Source organism: Primulina eburnea, chromosome 13 (genome assembly GCF_022965805.1).
Source record: "Primulina eburnea isolate SZY01 chromosome 13, ASM2296580v1, whole genome shotgun sequence".
Taxonomy (NCBI): domain Eukaryota; kingdom Viridiplantae; phylum Streptophyta; class Magnoliopsida; order Lamiales; family Gesneriaceae; genus Primulina; species Primulina eburnea.
In genome coordinates, this window is record NC_133113.1 from 18,171,975 (window position 1) to 18,193,652 (window position 21,678).

At 38.5% G+C, this 21,678-nt stretch overlaps 1 protein-coding gene across 1 annotated transcript in view; it reads left to right on the forward strand.

The window, feature by feature from the left end:
• Positions 1–2,792: 2,792 nt before the first annotated feature.
• The window catches only part of LOC140810328 (uncharacterized), a 36,438-nt gene continuing 17,552 nt past the window's right edge, over positions 2,793–21,678 (forward strand). The window contains exon 1 of the mRNA XM_073168204.1: positions 2,793–3,573. Coding sequence (XP_073024305.1) covers positions 2,793–3,573 — 781 coding nt within the window. The remainder of the gene's footprint in view (positions 3,574–21,678) is intronic.

Sequence of the window (21,678 nt, forward strand, 5' to 3'; positions counted from 1 at the left end):
GGAAAAGTAGAAAAGGTCCTTCAATTATGTGCACTATCAGACCAGCTAGTTCAACCATCAAGTCCTCCAACATCATCAAAATCATACTCACCTGCATCATTCACGCCTAGTGAGTCTATGACTCAGCAAACCTTAACCATGATAACAAATAATACATATACTTCGACATGCGACAGTGAAAAATACATTTAATAAAAATATATTTTCGTGAATATGCATCCTTTAAACCTTTTTCCTTTCATCATATCCTTTTTATTTCATTATAAACATATAAAAATACATTCCCTTTAAGGTGAATTCCGTTGATTAGTTGTGACCATCCTTTCATCATTCGGTCGATTGATCAATCTCAGCTGTAACCATGATTCTAAGCGGTGAGGCATCATTAACCACTTTTCCGTTATGTGCCTTGGCATATAGTCAGCGAGGACATCAGCGACACTCTCACTTGTTAGCTGAGCCTTGGCCTTACTTATCATCATATCCTCCAGATGAAAATTAAAATCGTCGGGCTCCCTCTAGGGTCTTATCCCATAAACGGGCTCTCTCTAGGCCTCGTCCCTCATGAATCACTATTTCCTTACCGTCACAATTAAATTACTTTTTTCAAAACATGTTCCCTCGTTTCCACCACTATATAAAAATACATGCAATAATATTATTTTCTTTTAAACCAAGCATACAATGCATCTTTTAGCATTTATCGTTTTGCATCATAAAATTTCATAATCTTTTAAAAAACATTTTAACATTCAGGGCACTGCCAGGACGTCTAGCATTTTTCAGGTGTAAAATGACCATTTTGCCTTTGAAACCGTAACTTCCCTAATTTACCCTTACACCTTAAAACAACGACCCAAATCCATCCAAACTTAACATAACACCTTAAAATCCACAATAAAAATTTCTTAAAAGTAAACTTAAGCTCCTCGACTAATTTCCCAATTCGTTTTAGAACTTGGACCTATGTCTCGATTTTAACCTGAATCGACTCGAAACTTAATCAAACATGAACCATAAGTTACTAACACCTAATCATACCCTATACAACAAAAATCAAACCATTTAGAACCATTGAAAAAGCCTAGAACCTTGATGGAAAATTCTGCAGAATTTCGAAAAACCTAGCTTGAACAAAACCTCAATTCCTTCGACCCTAGCCCATGGTCATCCCATCCAGACCTTATATAGCCTTCCTAGGACCATGACCGAGCTCTTAAAAACCTACTGGAACAGATTCTACATCCCATGCACTTGCAAACCCCTAAACCGTCACCTACAAGCCTTGCGCGGCCAACACCCTAGCGTCCCATGCCCTAGCCCTTGCACATCCATCCCTTAACCTATCTAGGACCCTGACTCAGCCCTCTTAGGACCCCTAGACATGCACTAACAGCAGCCACACCCTTCAAGGAAACCCAAACCGAAACCCTATCCCTCTACAACCCAATTTTTTGTTCAACCCTCTTACCCTCCTTGTCCAGCCCTTAGCTATGAATCTACAGACCCTTTTACATGTTGAAAATATCCCTTCCCATAGCCCTATCATGACAGCCCCCTTGTGTATCATAAACATGAATTTAAAAACATAGAAACTCAAGTTGTGTTCATCTTTTGCCATAAAAACGAAAATGTAAGAAAGTGTATCATATTTTTCATGCATTCATGTTAAATAAAATTAATATGGTATAAACGATGAGTGAAAGAAGATTAAGGCGTGTCTTTGCGTATTTTATGCACGAAAAACAATTTGAGATGCGAAAGACATTGGTGAAGAGACGGGGAGCCTTGCTGCTTTTTCCTATCAAAATCATGTGAATTTCTTCTCAAAACATGTGGTGTGTGGCATAAGGGGCGGGGAGAGAAAACTAGGACTCTTGCTTGATGTAAGTGTGAGTTTATGTTGTGTAGCTTAGGTTTTTAGTAGTTTGCTTTGATATAAAATATAGGATAAGAGTTTAGGCCCAATAACCATAGTATAATAGGCCCATCAATTATCGGTTTGAAATACGACTCAACGTGTAAAAACACTTAAAATTTTCCATTTTCAAACATAACACATTAAATATACGATATATTAAATAATTAAAAATAAACATTTAATAAAAATATTTTTTCGTTACGGTCCCCGGTCTCCATTCTTCGATCGCGTCTCGAATAACCTTTAAAAACAGTTTTTTGCATTCTGGTAGAAACCACACTTTAAACATGTAAACATGCCTACCGCATTTAATTCATGCAATTAACACAATTTAATTATACATTTTTCATTTTTCCTAAATTTACATGTAATTGGATTACGTTATCGCATTTTGGACCTTACAATCGGGGTCGGCAGTACACTCCCAATGGAAAAATATCTATTTTCCGCATTAGTTTAGTATTTAAAGTTTAAGAAAATTTTGAGTATTATTTTATGGTTGATTTTGATGCTTAAATTGTTGAATTCTTTTAAGTTGACTTACATTTTATGATTAACGATTTAAGGATTTTTATTCACTTTATATTTTAAATGTTAAATTATTTAGGTGATGATGGTTTCGAATTTTTAAAAAAATATTCTTAGTATTTATTTAAATTTTAAAGCTAAAAGTAAGGGACTTTTCAGTTAATATCAGAGCCAAGGAAAGGTTTGTGTTACTATCACTCCGAAAAGCTCCAGAAGTAAAGCCTCAATTCTGCGAGTCTTACTGCTTTAAATTTCATATGCTGAGTTTTAAATGCTTTTATGATATATGAGTTAGGAGGTTAGACATTTTTTTAATTAATGCATGTTGGTTACGTGTACAGTAATGCCTCCTATACGTGTCATTCCCATGAATACTGAAGAGGAGAGGCATGAGGAGAGGCGTGAGGAGGAGCCTCGACCACCCACGGATTCTGATACACGAGTGCTCGAGGAGATGGCTCGTTTATTGGAGCAGCATGCTAGGAATGTTGCTCAGGGAAGACCTGGTGATGTCTACATGCAGTTTCGGAGGATGGATCCAAAAGGTTTTTCTGGAACTACTGATCCATTCATTGTGGAGTGGTGGATCAGGTCTTTGGAGGTGATTTTCCGTTATATGAACATGGCAGAAGCTGAAAGGTTCCGATGCGCCATCTACCTACTGAAGGATGATGCATCTCTATGGTGGGAGGGTGCTAAACGAGGGGTTAGTCTGAATATCTTGACATGGGAGGATTTCAAAAGAATATTTTATGAGAATTATTTCATTGCTGATGTGAGGTCCCGGCTGAAACGAGAATTTATGAGTTTCCGCCAGGGAGACATGTCTGTTGTCAAGAAATTCGAAAGGGTATGTCACTTTGTGCCCCTAATCGCTAATGATGATGTTGAGAAGCTGAGACACTTTCTAGATGGTCTCAGGCCTACTATACGTCGGGATGTTTTTTTGGGAGACCCGACGAATTATAATGATGTTGCTACGAGGGCCTTCAGAGCTGAGAAATCACTTAAAAATATTGAGTGGGCGATTCAGAGGAAGAGCCCCCTCCATAGCAGCAGCAACAGCAGATCAAGAAGTCATAATTGGGACCACCGAAGCTTCCAGGACAGCAGAAACCACATGGGTAGCCACCGAGAGAAGTTGCCTCGAAGACTGACGAGAAGCTGCTCTGTAAAGAATTCAATCGCCATTACTTGGAAAGTGCATGTGGGGCACCTACTAGTGCTTCAAATGTGGAAGAGACGACCATAAAGCTACGAAATGTCCAAAACTGAAGCAGCCCGTGACTAGAAGGGGTTACGTGATGCATGCTGAGCAAACAGAGCCAGACTTGACGCTTATTACAAGTATTCTTGCTATTTAAGCGTTTTATATTGCATTGTTGTCTGCATTAATAAGCATGTATGCTAGGATTAAAACGAGGAGAATTGAATTCGATAGTCTTGGGATGCTTGTTTCAAATTTTTACATCATTTTGAACGGTAAGTTTCGAATTTTATTATTAGGGGTCGAATTTTAGAGAATTGATGAACTTAGGGACTAAAATGCAATTTTTCGAAAATTATTTTGGGGTTAGTTGATATAAATCAAAAGTTTAGGGACCTAGTTGCAGAAATTTCGAAACTTTAAGGGCTGAAATTGAATTATCCTAGAATTTAGGGGCTAAATTGAAAATTTTCAGAATTTATGAGGGTGCAATCGTAATTTTTGAAAGATGAAGAGAAATTTTTGCAAATTCAAATTTGAGGGGATGATTGAAATTTCGAAACTTTAAGGGCCTAGATGATTGAGAATTTTCAATATGGCTTTGATTTGCATTTGGTACGATGGTTTACACAGGGGGATATTTACAGTAGGCGTAGCCACTATACTTTGCTAGATTCAGGAACCACACATTCTTTCATATTTGAGTCCTTCGTAAAATGATTGGCCATCTTATCGGAGGATGTAGAATCGAGATTCAGAATTATAGCGCCTTCGGGTGAGCATATGATGTCTACGAGCATTGTGATGTGGAGCTTAGTTTGTAGAAAAATAACGTACGTGCAGATCTTATTGTGTTGCTGATGCCCAAGTTCGATATTATTTTGGGAATGGATTGGCTCACACTGAATGAAGGTGCTATCGATTTTCGGCAGAGGTCTGTTTGTATTAGACCACACAACGGGAAATCTTTTATTTTTGAGGTTGCGCATAACAAACAGATGTCGCGTTGCATGCATGGAAAAAAGCTTATTTGGAAGGGCTGCCAGGGTTCTTGCTAGTATTATCTCCGTACACGACACTGGCAGTCGATCGATCGATGATGTGGAGGTTGTCAGGACTTTCCAGATGTGTTATCAGACGATGTTTCTCCATTCCACCCGAGCGACAGGTGGAGCTTCCTATTGAGTTGATGTCGAGTACTGTACCGATCTCTAAGGCACCATATCTTCTAGCACCTGTTGAGATGAAAGAGTTGAAAGATCATATTCAAGAGTTGTTGGACAAGGGATTTATTCGCCCTATTTTTTTCCATGGGGGGAGCCGGTGTTATTTGTGAAGAAAAGAGATGGGAGTATGAGACTCTATGTAACGTACCGTATTTTGAACTTCTTGAAAGTTGCGGAAAAAGAAAAATTTTCTTAAATACAAAATAATTTTCAGATTGCGATCAACAATAAACTGTTCATCCAAAACATTTGCAATAAAGAGATCACCAATAAAGTATTCTAAAGAAAAATAATTGTTTAAATATCGTAAACAATAACGTGAAATCAGAGTATTTGAAACATTGCATAATCTCTTAAAAACATGGGCAGTCCTCGGGTTTAGTCTCCTGCTCAGTCCAAGCCGGCTCATTGGTCCCCCACCCCTTGTCTCCTCAAATTCATCCTCACCTGCATCGATCAAGTCCAGTGAGCCTAAAGACTCAACATGTATAAATTGGAAATAAAAAGTAATACGTAATAAAACCACATGCATCTTTAAAATAGAGAGTACATAATTGAAACTTGAACGTAGTAGCACAAACGTATACGTACCATCATCATTAAACTTTTCTTAAACATACTTGCATCATACATAACAACATTTTGCGTAAATATATGTTTCAAAGCAAGTGACCCATACATAAATGTGCCTGATAAGACTAAATCACAATACTGGGCTCATATGGAAAAATCCACTGCCACATACATGAGATCCCCGTTCATGCTTTAACGGGTGGATTGGTCCCCGTTCATGCTTTAACGCTTTCCAATCCTGATCTAAACCCATTCATGCTTTAACGGGGTGGATTGGTCCCTGGTCATGCTTTACCGCTTTCCAATCTCATACATAAATTGGTCACAAGACATTTAGCATAACTCAAAAACTTGAAATATTTTCTTTGCACGTCGAACATACTTACTTGGCGTTGAGGAATTCGTTGGATACCGCTTGGGCCACTGCTACAACATACTAACATGAATTCGAATACTTAACTGGTGTAACTTAAACATAATAATCATGCTTATACACAAGCTCATTTATTAGCTTAGGAGGTTCTAAGATTCCCTTGACTCGACCATATTAAACTTTGCACTAAACTAAGGTATCGAACCTCAAAGCATTCAACATAATTTTCCCAAAATGGAGTACACGGACCCCGAGCCCAAGTCCGGCTACGGGTCCGTTTAGGTACTGTAAGATGTGTCATGCATAAAAGGGAAGGCATGGACCATGTGCCTAGATCCGTGTAGGAGTCCGTGTAGATATTGTAAAAACTCACTTCGAAGAAATCAAAGGCACGGGCCCCGTTCCAGGGTCCGTGTACCCATTGTTGACGCGAACCAACGGAAATTCAATACACGTGACGCTTAATCTCCTTAGCTCGATTGTACGGACTATGAATCGACACCTCAAAACCCATCCTAGGATACCATAACACTTACTCGAGCCTATTCAATTGTCCCAAAACAACCATTTATCGCAAGTAACTCAACAACCCGAGAACACGACTTTTGACAGCAAAACGATTTTTTGACGACTACTCAATCTCCAAATGCCTAACGACACAAAACAAAAAGTCAATCACCATCCTAACTTCATAAATGACATACCTAAACGCAACAACAATCACCCGTCGATTCCCAACGATTCCCGCAACCATAAAACTTCAAGAACACATCACTAACATAATTTTCAGAAAATGCAGTTTGAGCCGTCCCACGAAAAACACCATAACTCACTCAATATTTATTCAAATATTTTTATTTTATATCAAATCGAAGGTATCAAAAATATCTACGTTTCATACGCTGAAAGTTTTTCGAGAAAGGCGACCGAAAAATCGCAGTATTTAAAAGAACAGTAAAATCAATTTTTGAGATCTAAAAACTCCTTCAAAACACATCCAATAAATTTTCTGCTCAAACTACTACATAACATACTCATGTTTTCACACAAAAAACATTAAATTAATACTATGACAAGATCGACGCAGGAAAAACAGAATATACGTGCCTTTTGATATTTAACGTTACCGAAAAGACAACACCGAAGCAGGAAGGATGCGAGGGTTGATCTGGGACGAACATGGCACGATTTTTCTTGAAGAAAACTCAACGAGAATTGCTGGAAAATTTGAAGAGAAGAGGACGGCTGCTGGTACACTAGAACCCTAAGCTTTTATCTTAAAAAATGAAATAAAATGGAAGGGAGAATTTTGTGTGGGTTATAATGTGTGTGCGCGTGTGTTTGTAGGTAATTAGGGGAATTAATTTAGCTTGATTAATAATTAATTGCCTAATTAGGAGATAATCATGCATGGGTAAATAATTAATAATGGGACAAAATTTTGCTTAATATATAATTAATTGCCTAATTAGGAGATAATCATGCATGAGTAAATAATAATAAAATAATACTAATCTAATACTAACTTTTCTAACACCTCTAATTTAAAATAAAATTCACAAGTGACACATCTTTAAAAGTATAAAAACTCATAAATACACTTAATAATCGAATTAGGCTTTAAAATACTAGAAACTAAATAAATCATTTAAAATGACACTTTTTTTACTTAAAAATTAAATACCACATTTTAAAATTCCAAAAATCGTCGTCAGTCTCCTTTCCTCAATCCTGCATCGAATAATCGCCTGAAACATGAAACTCAAGAAAACATTTTAATGTGCATCACAAAACCATAACTAATTTAAAATAATGCATTTGAATAAATCATCCATCTCTAAAATCTTTTTAAATTTAAATAAATGATTTAACAATTTAACTAAATGCATGAGTTTTACGTGTACTCAATTTGGGCTCTACAGTTCCTCCCCCACTTAAATAAATTTGTCCTCAAAATTAAGTCTTACCAAACAGCTCCGGGTAGCGATTCCTCATCTCTGCCTCAGTCTCCCAAGTGGCTTCCTCCACTGATTGATTTAGCCAACGAACTTTGACCAGCTTGGTTACCTTGTTCCGAAGTCTCCGTTCATGTCGGTCTAGGATTTGGTCATGTCTTTCCTCATACGACAGATCCGGAGCAAGCTGTGACGGCTCATCGCTCAAACCATGTGAGAGATTCGCTATATACTTCCTCAGCATCGAGACGTGGAACACATTGTATATGTAGAACCCGTAAATTAGACTACGTATAAGTCATGCATAATTCTAGTATTTTAAATAAAAATGATTTTATTGCATGAGTATTTAAATGCTTTTCTTTAAAGTTAATTATTTTATGCAGTAGTTTAATTTTTATCTTTTCAGTTAATTCAGTGAGGTCGAACTGGAGTTGGAGTTTTGAGATAAAATTTAAAATTTAGAAAACATTCCCAGAGTTTATTTTAGCTAACTAGCAAGTTAATTTAAGTTAAAAGGAGGTTTAAGAAATTATTTTAGTAACTTGAGGTAAGTAAGAAATAAGTTCATTTAGGTTCCTTAATTTTTGTGTTAATTCACTAAATTATTTAAAGGATAGGTAAGGCTCTAAAGATTTAAAATACACTAACTAAATAATATTTCCCCTCCATTTATTAGATTATTTTCGGCCACCCCTTAGTGATTAAACAATTCTTTGCCAACTCACCTTTAACCTTTTCCTTGTCATTTCTTAGCATGATAATTCTTTCATTTATTAATCATCCTTAATTATTAATATTAGATCATTATCCTAACCTTTCTTAGCATATAGAATCAGTCATGATCCCTCCAACCATCTCTAGGATATCAAGCCATTTCAAAATTCAAAAAGGAGAGCAAGACTTGGTCTTGCCATCCCTGTTATATTGCAACCCCTCCCCTCACTCTCCTAACCATCTCCCCTCTCCCTCCTCACCAAAAATTTGAGAGCATTTCAGAGCATTTTCGTGAGGAATCAGTGAGAAAAACCGAGAGCATTTAGAGAAGAAATCGAGTAGAAGGAAGGAAGGTAGATCACTCCGTCTCCTCCGCGCCGCGTCGTTGTGTTTTCTTTTGTTTTCTTCAAAACAAAAACCAAGGCATGTATATGTTATTATTTGATCTTCAATCAAGTCGTATTATGATTTTTTAACATTTTATGATCATGATTTCCCACCCCAAACCGAAACATGACAGCAGTTTTGTTGGAAAAATTCTGCACAACTTTTCATTTCCATTTCATGATTCACGGTTGGCACGTTTTTGGTTGTTTCAGGTATTGGTTCGACCCTAGGCTCCCAAGGCTGCATTTAGAAACGTACTAGGGTGTGTCAAGACCATTTTGGTCCATTCGGTCAGTCCCATACACGCTGGAAACTCGCATGTGACAGCAACACCCCAAATGTGTCCCTTTGTGTTCGATTTCTGTCATGTTGCTGTCAAGGGGGAGTGTCTGATCTTGGCTGCCCCAGGGGCATATAGCCATTATTAGAACACATCCCTAGCATGGCTAAGACATGACCAAGTCGCCCCTTTGAGGCTTGGTCCATGATGGAAACTTTTTTTTAAAATCAAAACATGAACAGCCCCTTCGATCCCCATTTTATTTCAGCATGTGTACTCACGGTTTTGTGGCGTGGTGTGAATCTTGGTTGGCCTCTGGCCCATATCCACGGTTCATACCATACCCCTTGATGTCTAGATCGTGCCATGGTCAACCAAATGGCCACTGGAATGGTCCATGACAGCAAGAACCGCCGCAATATTCCCACGCGCAGATTAGGTGCTCGGCTGGGATGATTGTTTTGTTTCTTGGGTGGTTCGAATTTTGGATGGACTAGGGCCCTTAGCCATGGTTCAAATCATTCCTTAGGATGTTGGTAAGAGCCTCTGGTCGGTGGTTCAAACCCCAATGGTCGGTAGTCTCAAAAACGACACAAGAAATCGAAGGCACAGCTGCTGTAATTTTTGACAGCAATCATGCTGCAGTTCAGAGGCGTGTTCTGGGTTCTTGGTTGGCTTTTAGCCTATGCCTTGGACTGAACAGTGCCTCATCGAGTTAGAAGGTCATGTTTTTGGCCGTTCGTGATTCGGATCATTTTAGAGGTCGTACGAGAAATTTCGGTGCGATGTGCCAAATTGACTCTCGAAAGAACGTTTCATGTTTTGGCCTCCATTCACCAAAATTTCGGTCCTTACCATTTTAAGAGCATTATTTCATCAGTTTAAGTGTATTTTAATCATGACTAAATGATGGTTCGGTGTTGGTTCGGGTTGGCACGGAGTCATGATTAAATACAAAGTCGTTGGGCGTAATTGTCTCGTTTTTGGATTCAATTACAAAGTTTGGTCAAGAAAATCATTTGCATATTTTTCATGATAAATTTAGGTCGCAGCGAGCCTGGGAACGATCCAATCCATGTGGTAAAATAATACAGGATATTTCATTATGCCATTTAATTATATTACGTGCATAAAAATATAAAATATTCATTTTTGAGATTTATGCGATATTGCTTGTGGCCATTTCACTATCATTGGATCATTGTATCATCAGGTCGTCAGTTACCTGTCAGTTCAGTTCAGTTCAGTTCCACCCAGTATATTGTTGCATTAGTCTGATCAGACGTTCATTACTTCACCCGGTCGCCAGTTACTGGTCAGTTCAGTTCAGTTCAGTGCAGGGGCCACTTGCATAGACCATAATCTCACCAAAAAAATATTACATGCTATTTCATTACAGGGCTCTATGGAGCAACCATTTCACTTATGATTTTCAGTCAGTTATGCACGTATTATAATTGTTCATGATAAGTTATTTTCACGTTATGCATCATGACATGATATTTTATCTCATGCAATTTTACTATATTATTTACTCGTTATTTACGATATATGCATGTGATTCTTTATACTCACTAGACTTGATTGTTGTAGGTACTGATGATGTCGGGGCCGAGGGCGGGGACCAGTGAGCTAGCTTGGGTCGGCAGTAGTGGAACCCGAGGACCTCATTTTAGCATTTACCATTTTTATGCTCAAACATTTTATCTTTTGTTGGATTATTCTTAAATTGTTATTTTGCAACAAAATATTTACTTCCGCTGCTATTTTGAATATTAAACTTTATCTATCAATTGAACTTTGAACGAGGCATTTAAATTATTTAAAGAAAATTTTAAATTTTTCCGCAAATTTTCAAACACGGATTTTCAGGCCATTATAGCTGGTATCAGAGCAATGGTTCTGTAAAAAATTGTGCTACTACTGACCACGAGAAGCTCATGAAGTCACGTCTTTGGTCTGTAAGTTTTACATTTACGCATTTTATTCAAAGCATGAATTATTTAACAGCATGTTTTCATGAAATATTTTATGTCCAGATTTTTATTGTTCAGTACTTAAATTTAAATAAATTATAGAGATTATGCATGTTGGTTACGTATGGGTAATGTATGGAACAATATGCCCCCTAGACACATTCTCGAGCGTACTAGAAATAATGAGCCTCGCCAAGAGGACAGGGAGGAGCAGAGGTAGGAGAGAGACTTACCACCTCCACCACCCCCTCCACCTGACATGAATGCCCAGATGCTAGCTGGGATGACTAAGTTCTTCGCACAGTTTGCGGGGAACCATGTTGTGGCGACCAGGCCGACAGGGCCCGAGGTTGTCTATGAGAGATTCATGAAGATGCGTCCTAAGGAGTTTTCAGGGACGACGGACCCCATGATTGCCTAGGGCTGGATCAAGTCCCTCGAGGTTATCTTCGAGTTCATGAAGCTTGGAGATGTAGACAGAGTCCGATGTGCCACCTACTTATTCGGAGGAGATGCCCGCTTATGGTGGGAAGGAGCGTCAGTAGCCCTGAACTTGGCTACGCTGATCTGTACACGCTTCACGGAGGTATTCTACCCCAAATATTTCACTGAGGAGGTGCGCACCAGATTGACCACGGAATTCATGAGCCTGAGAAAGGGAGATCTGACTGTTACGGAGTTCATCCGTAAGTTTGAGAGGGGTTGTCATTTTGTGCCCCTGATTGCGAATGATGCTAAAGCCAAGTTGATGCATTTCTTTGTGGGTCAACGGCCGATCTTGTGTCGTGATGTTAGGGTGTTTGACCCTACTACTTATGAAGTCGCTGTCTCCAAAGCTCTAGCCGCAGAGCAGGATCAGCGTGATATCGAGAGAGACCGCCAGGGCAAACGCCCAGTCCAGGTACCAAACCGCTCTCCTTCTCAGCAGCATCAGCAGCAGAACAAGAGGCCTTTTCACGGCCCGCCTAGAAACAGAGGTCAGCAGCAGCAGCAGCGGGGGCGCCCAGCCTCGAGGACTTTTGAGCATCCAGTTTGTCCTAGGTGCACACGCCGCCATGCTGGAGCGTGTATGTTTGGCTCAGGGAAGTGTTATAAGTGTGGTAGTCCAGACCACTTACTTCTGCAATGCCCTCAGAGGAATCTGCCTACCCAAGGCAGAGTTTTTGCTCTCCATGGTACGGAGACGAACCCAGATACGATGCTCATGACAGGTACATTTAAGCTTTAAGTTTTATTTGGGGATTTATTTTTTTGGGTTGAAATTTTGAACATAGAATTGCAGTTGGATTGCATGCACTACTTGGTATTATTTTGGGAATTTAAGTTAAAAGAACTTTGACCTTTGCATGTCTATAAGTAGTTCTTGTGATTATTGGGTTCCGCTTAGTATTCCAACCTTTCAAGGAGAATATTTATATTTGGTTCCGCTACAAAGGCCTTGATAGATTCAGGGGCCACTCACTCATTTATTTCGGAGGTCTTTGCTAATTTCCTCAAGGTCAAGACCGTTGGGCTAGATGTAGCCTATTCAGTAGTATTGCCTTCCCGAGAGGAGATGGCAACTACCAATGTGATCCGAGACATAGATCTTGAGCTCCATGGCAATCTTGTTTATGCGGATCTTATTGTACTTCCGATGCCAGAGTTTGACATCATTCTAGGGATGGATTGGCTATTGCGGAACAGATTTGTGATCGACTTCCAGAGGAGATCTGTTCTAGTCTGACCACCTGGAATGACGCAGTTCTTATTTGAGCCAGACAGGTACTTTCCTCTACCGCGCATTATTCCTTATGTCCAGGCTAGGAAGCTCATGCATAGAGGGTATCGGGCGTTTCTAGCGACCTTTGTATCTTTCCCCGAGGCGCCCAGTCAGTCCGCCTCAGATGTTCCGATTGTTAGAGATTTCCAAGACGTTTTTCTTGAGGACGTCTCTGGTATGCCACCCGAGAGAGAGGTGGAGTTCTCCATCGATCTTATGCCAGGTACGACTCCGATATCAAAAGCGCCGTACCGACTAGCACCGACAGAGATGGCGGAGCTTAAGAAGCAGATTCAGGAACGTCTAGATAAGAAGTTCATTCACCCGAGTTTTTCACCATGGGGCGCGCCAGTCTTATTTGTGAAGAAGAAGGATGGCTCTATGAGGCTTTGCATTGATTACCGGGAGTTGAACAGGGTTACAGTGAAGAACAAATAACCACTTCCGAGGATTGAGGATTTGTTTGACCAGTTGCAGGGAGCTTCTATATTCTCCAAGATAGATCTGCGTTCCGGTTATCACCAGTTGAGGGTGAGAGATGCTGATGTTTCCAAGACTACTTTCAGGACTCGTTATGGCCACTATGAGTTCCTTATGATGTCGTTCGGTCTGACGAATGCGCCAGCGATCTTCATGGATCTCATGAATCGCGTATTTCAGCCGTATCTTGACCTGTTTGTAATAGTATTCATAGACGACATTCTCGTCTACTCCAAGAATCAAGAGGATCACAGCAGACATCTGACTACAGTGTTGCAGACCTTGCAGAAGCATAAGTTATTCGCAAAGTTCAGTAAGTGCGAATTCTGGTTAGAGAAGGTGGCGTTCTTAGGCCACATTGTTTCTTGCAGTGGTATTGAGGTAGACCCAGCAAAAGTTGCCGCAGTCAGGGATTGGGTTGTGCTCCAGAATGCATCAGAGATCCGCAGTTTTCTTTGGCTAGCAGGATATTATCGGAAGTTCATTAATGGATTCTCCGCTATTGTCGTTCCACTCACATCATTGACCAAGAAGAATGTGAAATTTGTGTGGAGCGAGGAGTCTCAGAAGAGCTTTGATACTTTGAAGAAAGGTCTTATCTCAGCACCAGTTTTGGCCATGTCGTCAGGGCCCGGATATTTTGTTTTGTATACCGATGCTTTGAAGCTCGGTTTAGGCTCTGTGTTGATGCATCATGGGAAGGTGATAGCATATGCTTCTCGACAGTTGAAAATCCATGAGAAGAACTACCCTACCCATGATCTAGAGTTGGCCGCCGTGGTATTTGCCTTGAAGATTTGGAGGCACTATCTGTATGGGGAGAAGTGCCAGATCTTTAGCGACCACAAGAGCCTCAAGTATTTCTTTACGCAGAAGGAGTTGAACATGCGTCAGAGGCGTTGGTTGGAGCTTGTAAAGGATTATGACTGTGACATTAGCTACCACTCGGGTAAAGCAAATGTAGTTGCGGATGCATTGAGCAGAAAAGTCGCAGTGATGGCTCATTTGATGATTCAGAGAGCTCTTCAGCTTGAGATGCAGAGGTTTGATCTAGAGTCATATCCTCAAGGTAGAGTTCCTTGTCTATCTACTTTGACGATCCAGTCTTCCCTTATTGACCGGATTCGCAGTGGTCAGTCAGCAGATGAGCAGTTGGCAAAGTGGAAGCAGAGAGATGAGGCCAAGGGCAGTGTCTTGTATTCAGTCAACAACGGTATTGTGAGATACCGAGACAGGATGTGGGTTCCTAGTGGTGGTTCTATTCGAGCAGATATTTTATCAGAGGCCCACATGTCGCCGTACTCTATTCATCCAGGGAGTACGAAGATGTACCGAGATCTGCAGTTATTGTAATGGTGGTCTGGGATGAAGAAGGATATCAGACGGTTTGTATCCGCGTGTCTGACTTGTCAGTTAGTGAAGGCGGAGCATCAGAGACCAGCAGGTTTGCTCAAGCCTCTTCCCATTCCCGAGTGGAAGTGGGAGAATGTTACCATGGACTTTGTGATCGGATTGCCGAAGTCAGTCAGATGATCAAATGCCATCTGGGTGATTGTAGATCGTCTTACCAAATCAGCGCACTTCTTGCCCATTAAGAAGACTTTCACCATGATTCAGTATGCAGAGTTGTATATTTGGGAGATAGTCCGACTTCATGGTATTCCAATTTCTGTAGTATCTGACAGAGACTCTAGATTCACTTCCGCATTCTGGAAGAGTTTGCATTCGGCAGTAGGTACGAAGTTGCTGTTTAGCACAGCTTTCTATCCGCAGACAGATGGGCAGTCGGAGCGAGTTATTCAGATCTTGGAGGATCTTCTCCGTGCTTGTGTGATTGATTCCTCAGGGAGTTGGGAGTCGAACTTGCCATTGGTAGAGTTCACCTATAACAACAGCTTCCAGTCGTCTATTGGTATGGCTCTGTTTGAAGCACTGTATGGCCGCAACTGCATATCTCCTGTTCATTGGGATGAAGTAGGAGAGAGATCAGAGTTGGGTCCAAAGATTATTCAGCAGGCTGCCGATGTAGTAGTCAAGATCCGTGATAGGATGAGGGCTGCCCAGAGTCGACAGAAGAGCTATGCAGATCAGAGGAGGAGAGATCTAGAGTTTCCCGTTGGCGACCATGTTTTTGTGAAGATAGCACCTATGAAGGGCGTCATGCGGTTCGGAAAGAAAGGGAAGCTCAATCCGAGATACATTGGACCATTTGAGAACCTCAACAGAGTTGGGACGTTAGCTTATCGTGTTGCTCTTCCGCCGAATCTGGCCGGAGTACACAATGTGTTCCACGTCTCTATGCTGAGGAAGTATATGGCGAATCCTTCGCATGTCTTGAACTTTGAGCCATTGCAGCTTACTCTGAATCTGTCTTATGAGGAGAAACCGATGCAGATCTTAGACAGACAAGAGAAGAAGCTTCGGAACAAGCTAGTTAAGCGAGCGAAAGTCAAATGGCTTAACCATTCAAAGAAGAAGCTACATGGGAGTCTGAGCCAGAGATGAGGAGTCGGTACCCCGAGTTATTCGGTGAGTTTTAATTTCGAGGACAAAATTTCTTTTAATGGGGGAGAGTTGTAGAACCCATAAATTAGACTACGTATAAGTCATGCATAATTCTATTATTTTAAATTAAAATGACTTTATTGCACGAGTATTTAAATGCTTTTCTTTAAAGTTAATTATTTTATGCAGTAGTTTAATTTTTATCTTTTCAGTGAATTCAGTGAGGCCGGACTGGGGTTGGAGTTTTGAGATAAAATTTAAAATTTAGAAAACATTCCTAGAGTTTATTTTAGCTAACTAGTAAGTTAATTTAAGTTAAAAGGAGGTTGAAGAAATTATTTTAGTAAATTGAGGTAAGTAGGAAATAAGTTCATTTAGGTTCTTTAATTTTTTGTGTTAATGCACTAAATTATTTAAAGGATAGGTAAGGATCTAAAGATTTAAAATACACTAACTAAATAATATTTCCCCTCCATCTATTAGATTATTTTCGGCCACCCCTTAGTGATTAAACAATTCTTTGCCAACTCACCTTTGACCCTTTCCTTGTCATTTCTTAGCATTATAATCCTTTCATTTATTAATCACTCTTAATTATTAACATTAGATCACTATCCTAACCTTGCTTAGCATATAGAATCGGTCATGATCCCTCCAACCATCTCTAGGATATCAAGCCATTTCAAAATTCAAAAAGGAGAGCAAGACTTGGTCTTGCCATCCCTTTTATATTGCAACCCCTCCCCTCACTCTCCTAACCATCTCCCCTCTCCCTCCACACCGAAAATTTGAGAGCATTTCAGAGCAATTTCGTGAGGAATCAGTGAGAACAACCGAGAGCATTTAGAGAAGAAATCGAGTAGAAGGAAGGAAGGTAGATCACTTCTTCTCTTCCACGCCGCGTCGTTGCTTTTTCTTTTGTTTTCTTCAAAAACAAAAACCAAGGCATGTATATGTTATTATTTGCTCTTCAATCAAGTCGTATTATGATTGTTAAACATTTTATGATCATGATTTCCCAGCACAAACTGAAACATGACAGCAGTTTTGTTGGAAAAAATATGCACAACTTTTCATTTCCATTTCATGCTTCACGGTTGGCACGTTTTTTGTTGTTTCAGGTATTGGTTCGACCCTAGGCTCCCAAGCCTGCATATAGACACGTACTAGGGTGTGTCAAGACCATGTTGGTCCATTCGTTCAGTCCCATACACGCTGGAAACTCGCATGTGACAGCAACACCTCAAATGTGTCCCTTTGTGTTCGATTTCTGTCATGTTGTTGTCAAGGGGGAGTCTCTGATCTTGGCTGCCCCAGGGGCATATAGCCATGATTATAACACCTCCCTAGCGTGGCTAAGACGTGACCAAGTCGCCCCTTTGAGGCTTGGCCCACGATGGAAATGTTTTTTATAAATCAAAACATGAACAGCCCCTTCGATCCCCATTTTATTTCAGCATGTGTACTCACGGTTTTGTGGCGTGGTGTGAATCTTGGTTGGCCTTTGGCCCATAGCCACGGTTCATACCATACCCTTGATGTCTAGATCGTGCCATGGTCAACCAAATGGCCACTGCAATGGTCCATGATAGCAAGAACTGCCGCAATATTCCCATCGGTGCTCGGCTGGGACGATTGTTTTGTTTCTTGGGTGGTTCGAACTGTGGCTGGCCTAGGGCCCTTAGCCATGGTTCAAATCATTCCTTAGGGTGTTGGTGATAAACATAAAAATTGTACATTAATTAAATGTTTTATAATATAAATATATAGTTTTTGTTTTATTAAATTTTTAAATATTATATGTTTTATAATAAATTGTATAAAATATAAGTTGTTGTGTAATTATAAGTTTTTACTATTTTTACAGGTTCGATAAAACAAGAATAACCTTGGCGTTGCAAATGGGATTAAGATGATTCTTGGACCTGTAGAAAGTTGATGTTAATATCTACAATATTGGTGGCAAGCATGAGATAAAAATCCTCTCACAATTGGGATCAAATTAAGCAACAATTAAAGTTACCGAAGGAGTGGCATTTTTACCATGCTCTAGTATTTTGACCATATCTCTCAAACTACTTGGTCAAATATTCTGAAAAAAATACCACAACTAGACAACTCAATTATCCACATGTTTCATTTTATGTGAAGAAGAAAATTCGGAGAAGATGCTTGTCAAAAGTGATGTGCAATATAATATTAATTTCTTGGAACACCAATGAAGACTTATGTGTAAAAAATAATATTTTATTTGTGGTTGTCTCCCCAAATTTGGCTATAAATAGGGGTGCATTGTAATGTATTGAGATATCCCTCATTCTATGAACAAATCTTTGAGTTCATAATATTTCTCTCTATATTTTTCTTTTATTTCTTCATTTAAATATAATTAGCATGTTAATTTCATATTCAAAGTTTTACACTTTGAATAATGAATAGCTAACTTCCTAAAGTTGAGATGATAAGGTGAAGCTCTTGGCATGATAATAAGGTTATTATAAGGTAAGAATCTATGTTTTATATTATTTAATCATTATTTATTGTTTATGTTATATTTATTTCTTTAAGCATTTTTATACCCTACTTATAAGTGGGAGTTTTGATTTATTGTTGCTATATGTTACACTAAATTCTTGGAACCATTTAAATGTTAGTTTGGTATTACCAACCATTTAAAATGGATGCCTTGAGTTATTATATATAAATATATTATAATATTAAATTCTTGGAACCATTTAAATGTTAGTTTGGTTTTACCAACCATTTAACTTGGATTCCTTGATTTATTATATATGAATATATTATAGTATTAATTTATTGGTACCATTTAAATGTTTGTTTGGTTTTACCAACCATTTAAAGTGGGAACCTTGATTTAGTGTTTACAAATATATATAGCACAATAAATACTTGACCACATTTATAAGTTTTGGTATATATTATGTACTTATAAGATTATAATTTATAACATAATATAAATATGATTATTTAATATATTGGAACCATTTTATTAAGTGGATTTCAATATTGTTCGTTAATGTTAACTTTATTAAAATACCAAGAGTGGATCCTTTAATCTCAACTACTTAAATTTAAATTTGAACAATTAAAATTTACCCATTAAAGATTCAATTAAAATTAAAAAGAAACAAAAACAAAAAGACATTGTAGTGGACTTGTAATTACCTTAGCTTCCCTGTGGATACGATATTCGGACTCACCGAATTATACTACTTGTGGACAACCTGCTCTTGGGAGTGCAACAATCAAAGTCGCAACAAGTTTTTGGCGCCGTTGCCGGGGAAGTATAATTTAATTTCAAGTCTATTTAATATTTTTTAAAGTTTATTTTTCTTTTTATTGCTTTTGTGTGTTTTTTTTTTCTTTTTGTTTTGCATTTGCATGAGCATTTGGTCACGTACACTTAGTGGTCGACTCATTCGAAATAACCCTTTATTTTTACAAAACATGGCGGAAGAACCCATCCAAGAAAATGAAGATGAAATTCAATCTCAACATGATCATGATAGACGAAGAACACTTAGAGATCACATGAATCCTACACGTACTAGTGCACCTTCATGTCTAGTTTTTCCCCCTGATGCATCTCATTTCAATTTTAAGCCTGGTATTATCCAACTTTTACACAACTTTCATGGCTTAGATTCTGAAAATCCATACATGCATTTACGAGAGTTTGAAGAAGTGTGCAACACATATAATGATCTAAATTGTAGCATGAACACCATTCGCCTTAAGCTTTTTCCTTTTTCTTTAAAAGATAAAGCTAAAACTTGGCTACAAAATCTTAGATCGGGATCCATTCGAACTTGGGATGAATTGCAACAACAATTTTTGAAAAAGTTTTTTCCATCTCATAGAACAAATTCTTTCAAAAGGCAAATCATCACTTTCACTCAAAAACAAGGAGAAACTTTTTATCAGTGTTGGGATAGATACAAAGAATTGCTTAATCTTTGTCCACATCATGGTTTTGAAATTTGGAGAGTTGTTTCTCAATTTTATGAAGGCTTAACACCTAAAGATAGGCAAATGGTTGAATTTATGTGTAATGGAACATTTGAAGATAAAGATCCGAACGAGACAATTGAGTATCTCGATTCATTAGCTGAAAATGCTCAAAATTGGGACACTATAGGTACAATCGAACCATCAAACAAGATTCAATCTCCTACATCTGGTGGAGGTATGTACACTCTCAAAGATGAACATGATCTTCAAGCTAGATTTACCTCTTTGGCAAGAAAAGTTGAGGCACTTGAATTGAAAAAGAATGGTCAATTAAAATCTGTTCAAGAAATTGTGTGTCACATCTGTGATACAAGTGATCATTTTACAAAAGATTGTCCCACTTTGCCCTCTTTTAAAGAATGTCTCCATGAGCAAGCCAATGTTTTGAACAATTTCAAAAGGCCAAATTTTGAACCATTTTCTCAAAATTACAATCCAGGTTGGCGAAATCATCCAAATTTTAGTTGGAGGAATGATAATGCTGCACAATTTCCGCAACCACATTTTCAAAATCAACAAAATTTTCAAAATTATGCACCTTATGTTCCTCCGCCGAAAAGAAATTTGGAAGATACATTGAATTCTTTCATTGCAAAGCAAGAGTCTATCAATACTCAAACTGCTCAAACCATGACAGACTTGAAAGATACTCTTGCTAAATTTGCATCTGCACTTAATGTTCATGAAAAAGGTAAATTTCCTTCACAACCTCTGCCTAATCCCAAGGATCATCATACACAAATTGGAACTTCTGGAACTCAACCTATGGATCAGGTAAAATCTGTTATTACCCTTCGAAGTGGTAAGGTTGTGGAAAAATCCATTCTTGAACCTTGTGAAGATGATGATAAATCAACTCCAAAGGGTAAGGAAGTGGAACCCATAACTTGCGAAGAGGAGGTTCAACAGACAGTGTCACCACCATTCCCTCATGCATTGAAAAATACAAAAAAATCAAATTTGAATTCTGATATATATGATATTTTTAAACAAGTAAAAGTTAATATTCCTTTATTAGATGCAATAAAACAGGTACCATCATATGCCAAATTTTTGAAAGACTTGTGCACTGTGAAAAGAAAATTGAATGTGAAAAAGAAAGCATTTTTAGCCGAACAAGTAAGTGCAATCATTCAAAATAATAATGCTTTGAAATACAAAGATCCTGGTTGTCCTACTATTTCGTGTATTATTGGAGAACGAAAGATTAAAAAAGCCTTGCTTGACCTTGGAGCTAGTGTGAATTTACTTCCATATTCAGTTTATCAAGAACTCAATCTAGGCGAGTTAAAACCTACTTCGGTAACACTTTTACTTGCTGATAGATCTGTTAAAGTGCCAAGAGGTATGGTAGAAGACGTGTTGGTCCAAGTTGATAACTTTGTATATCCTGTCGATTTCATAGTTTTAGATACACAACCTATTGAAGCTTGTAATGCAATTCCTGTAATTTTAGGTCGTCCATTTTTAGCAACTTCTAATGCTCTTATAAATTGCAGGAATGGAATAATGAAGTTGTCATTTGGTAACATGACCTTGGAGCTCAATGTTTTTAATCTTTGTAAGCAACCACATGACAAAGGAGATGAAAGTGAAGATGAAAATCTTATTGAAACTCTTGTGGAAGAAAACATTCAAGAAGGGAGTACTCGTGATCAATTAGATATTTGTTCAATTGAAACTGTTAAAGAAAATATTGAAATTGATCTTGACGATTTTTTCAGGTATCACTCGTTACCAGGATCAGAGAAAGAAT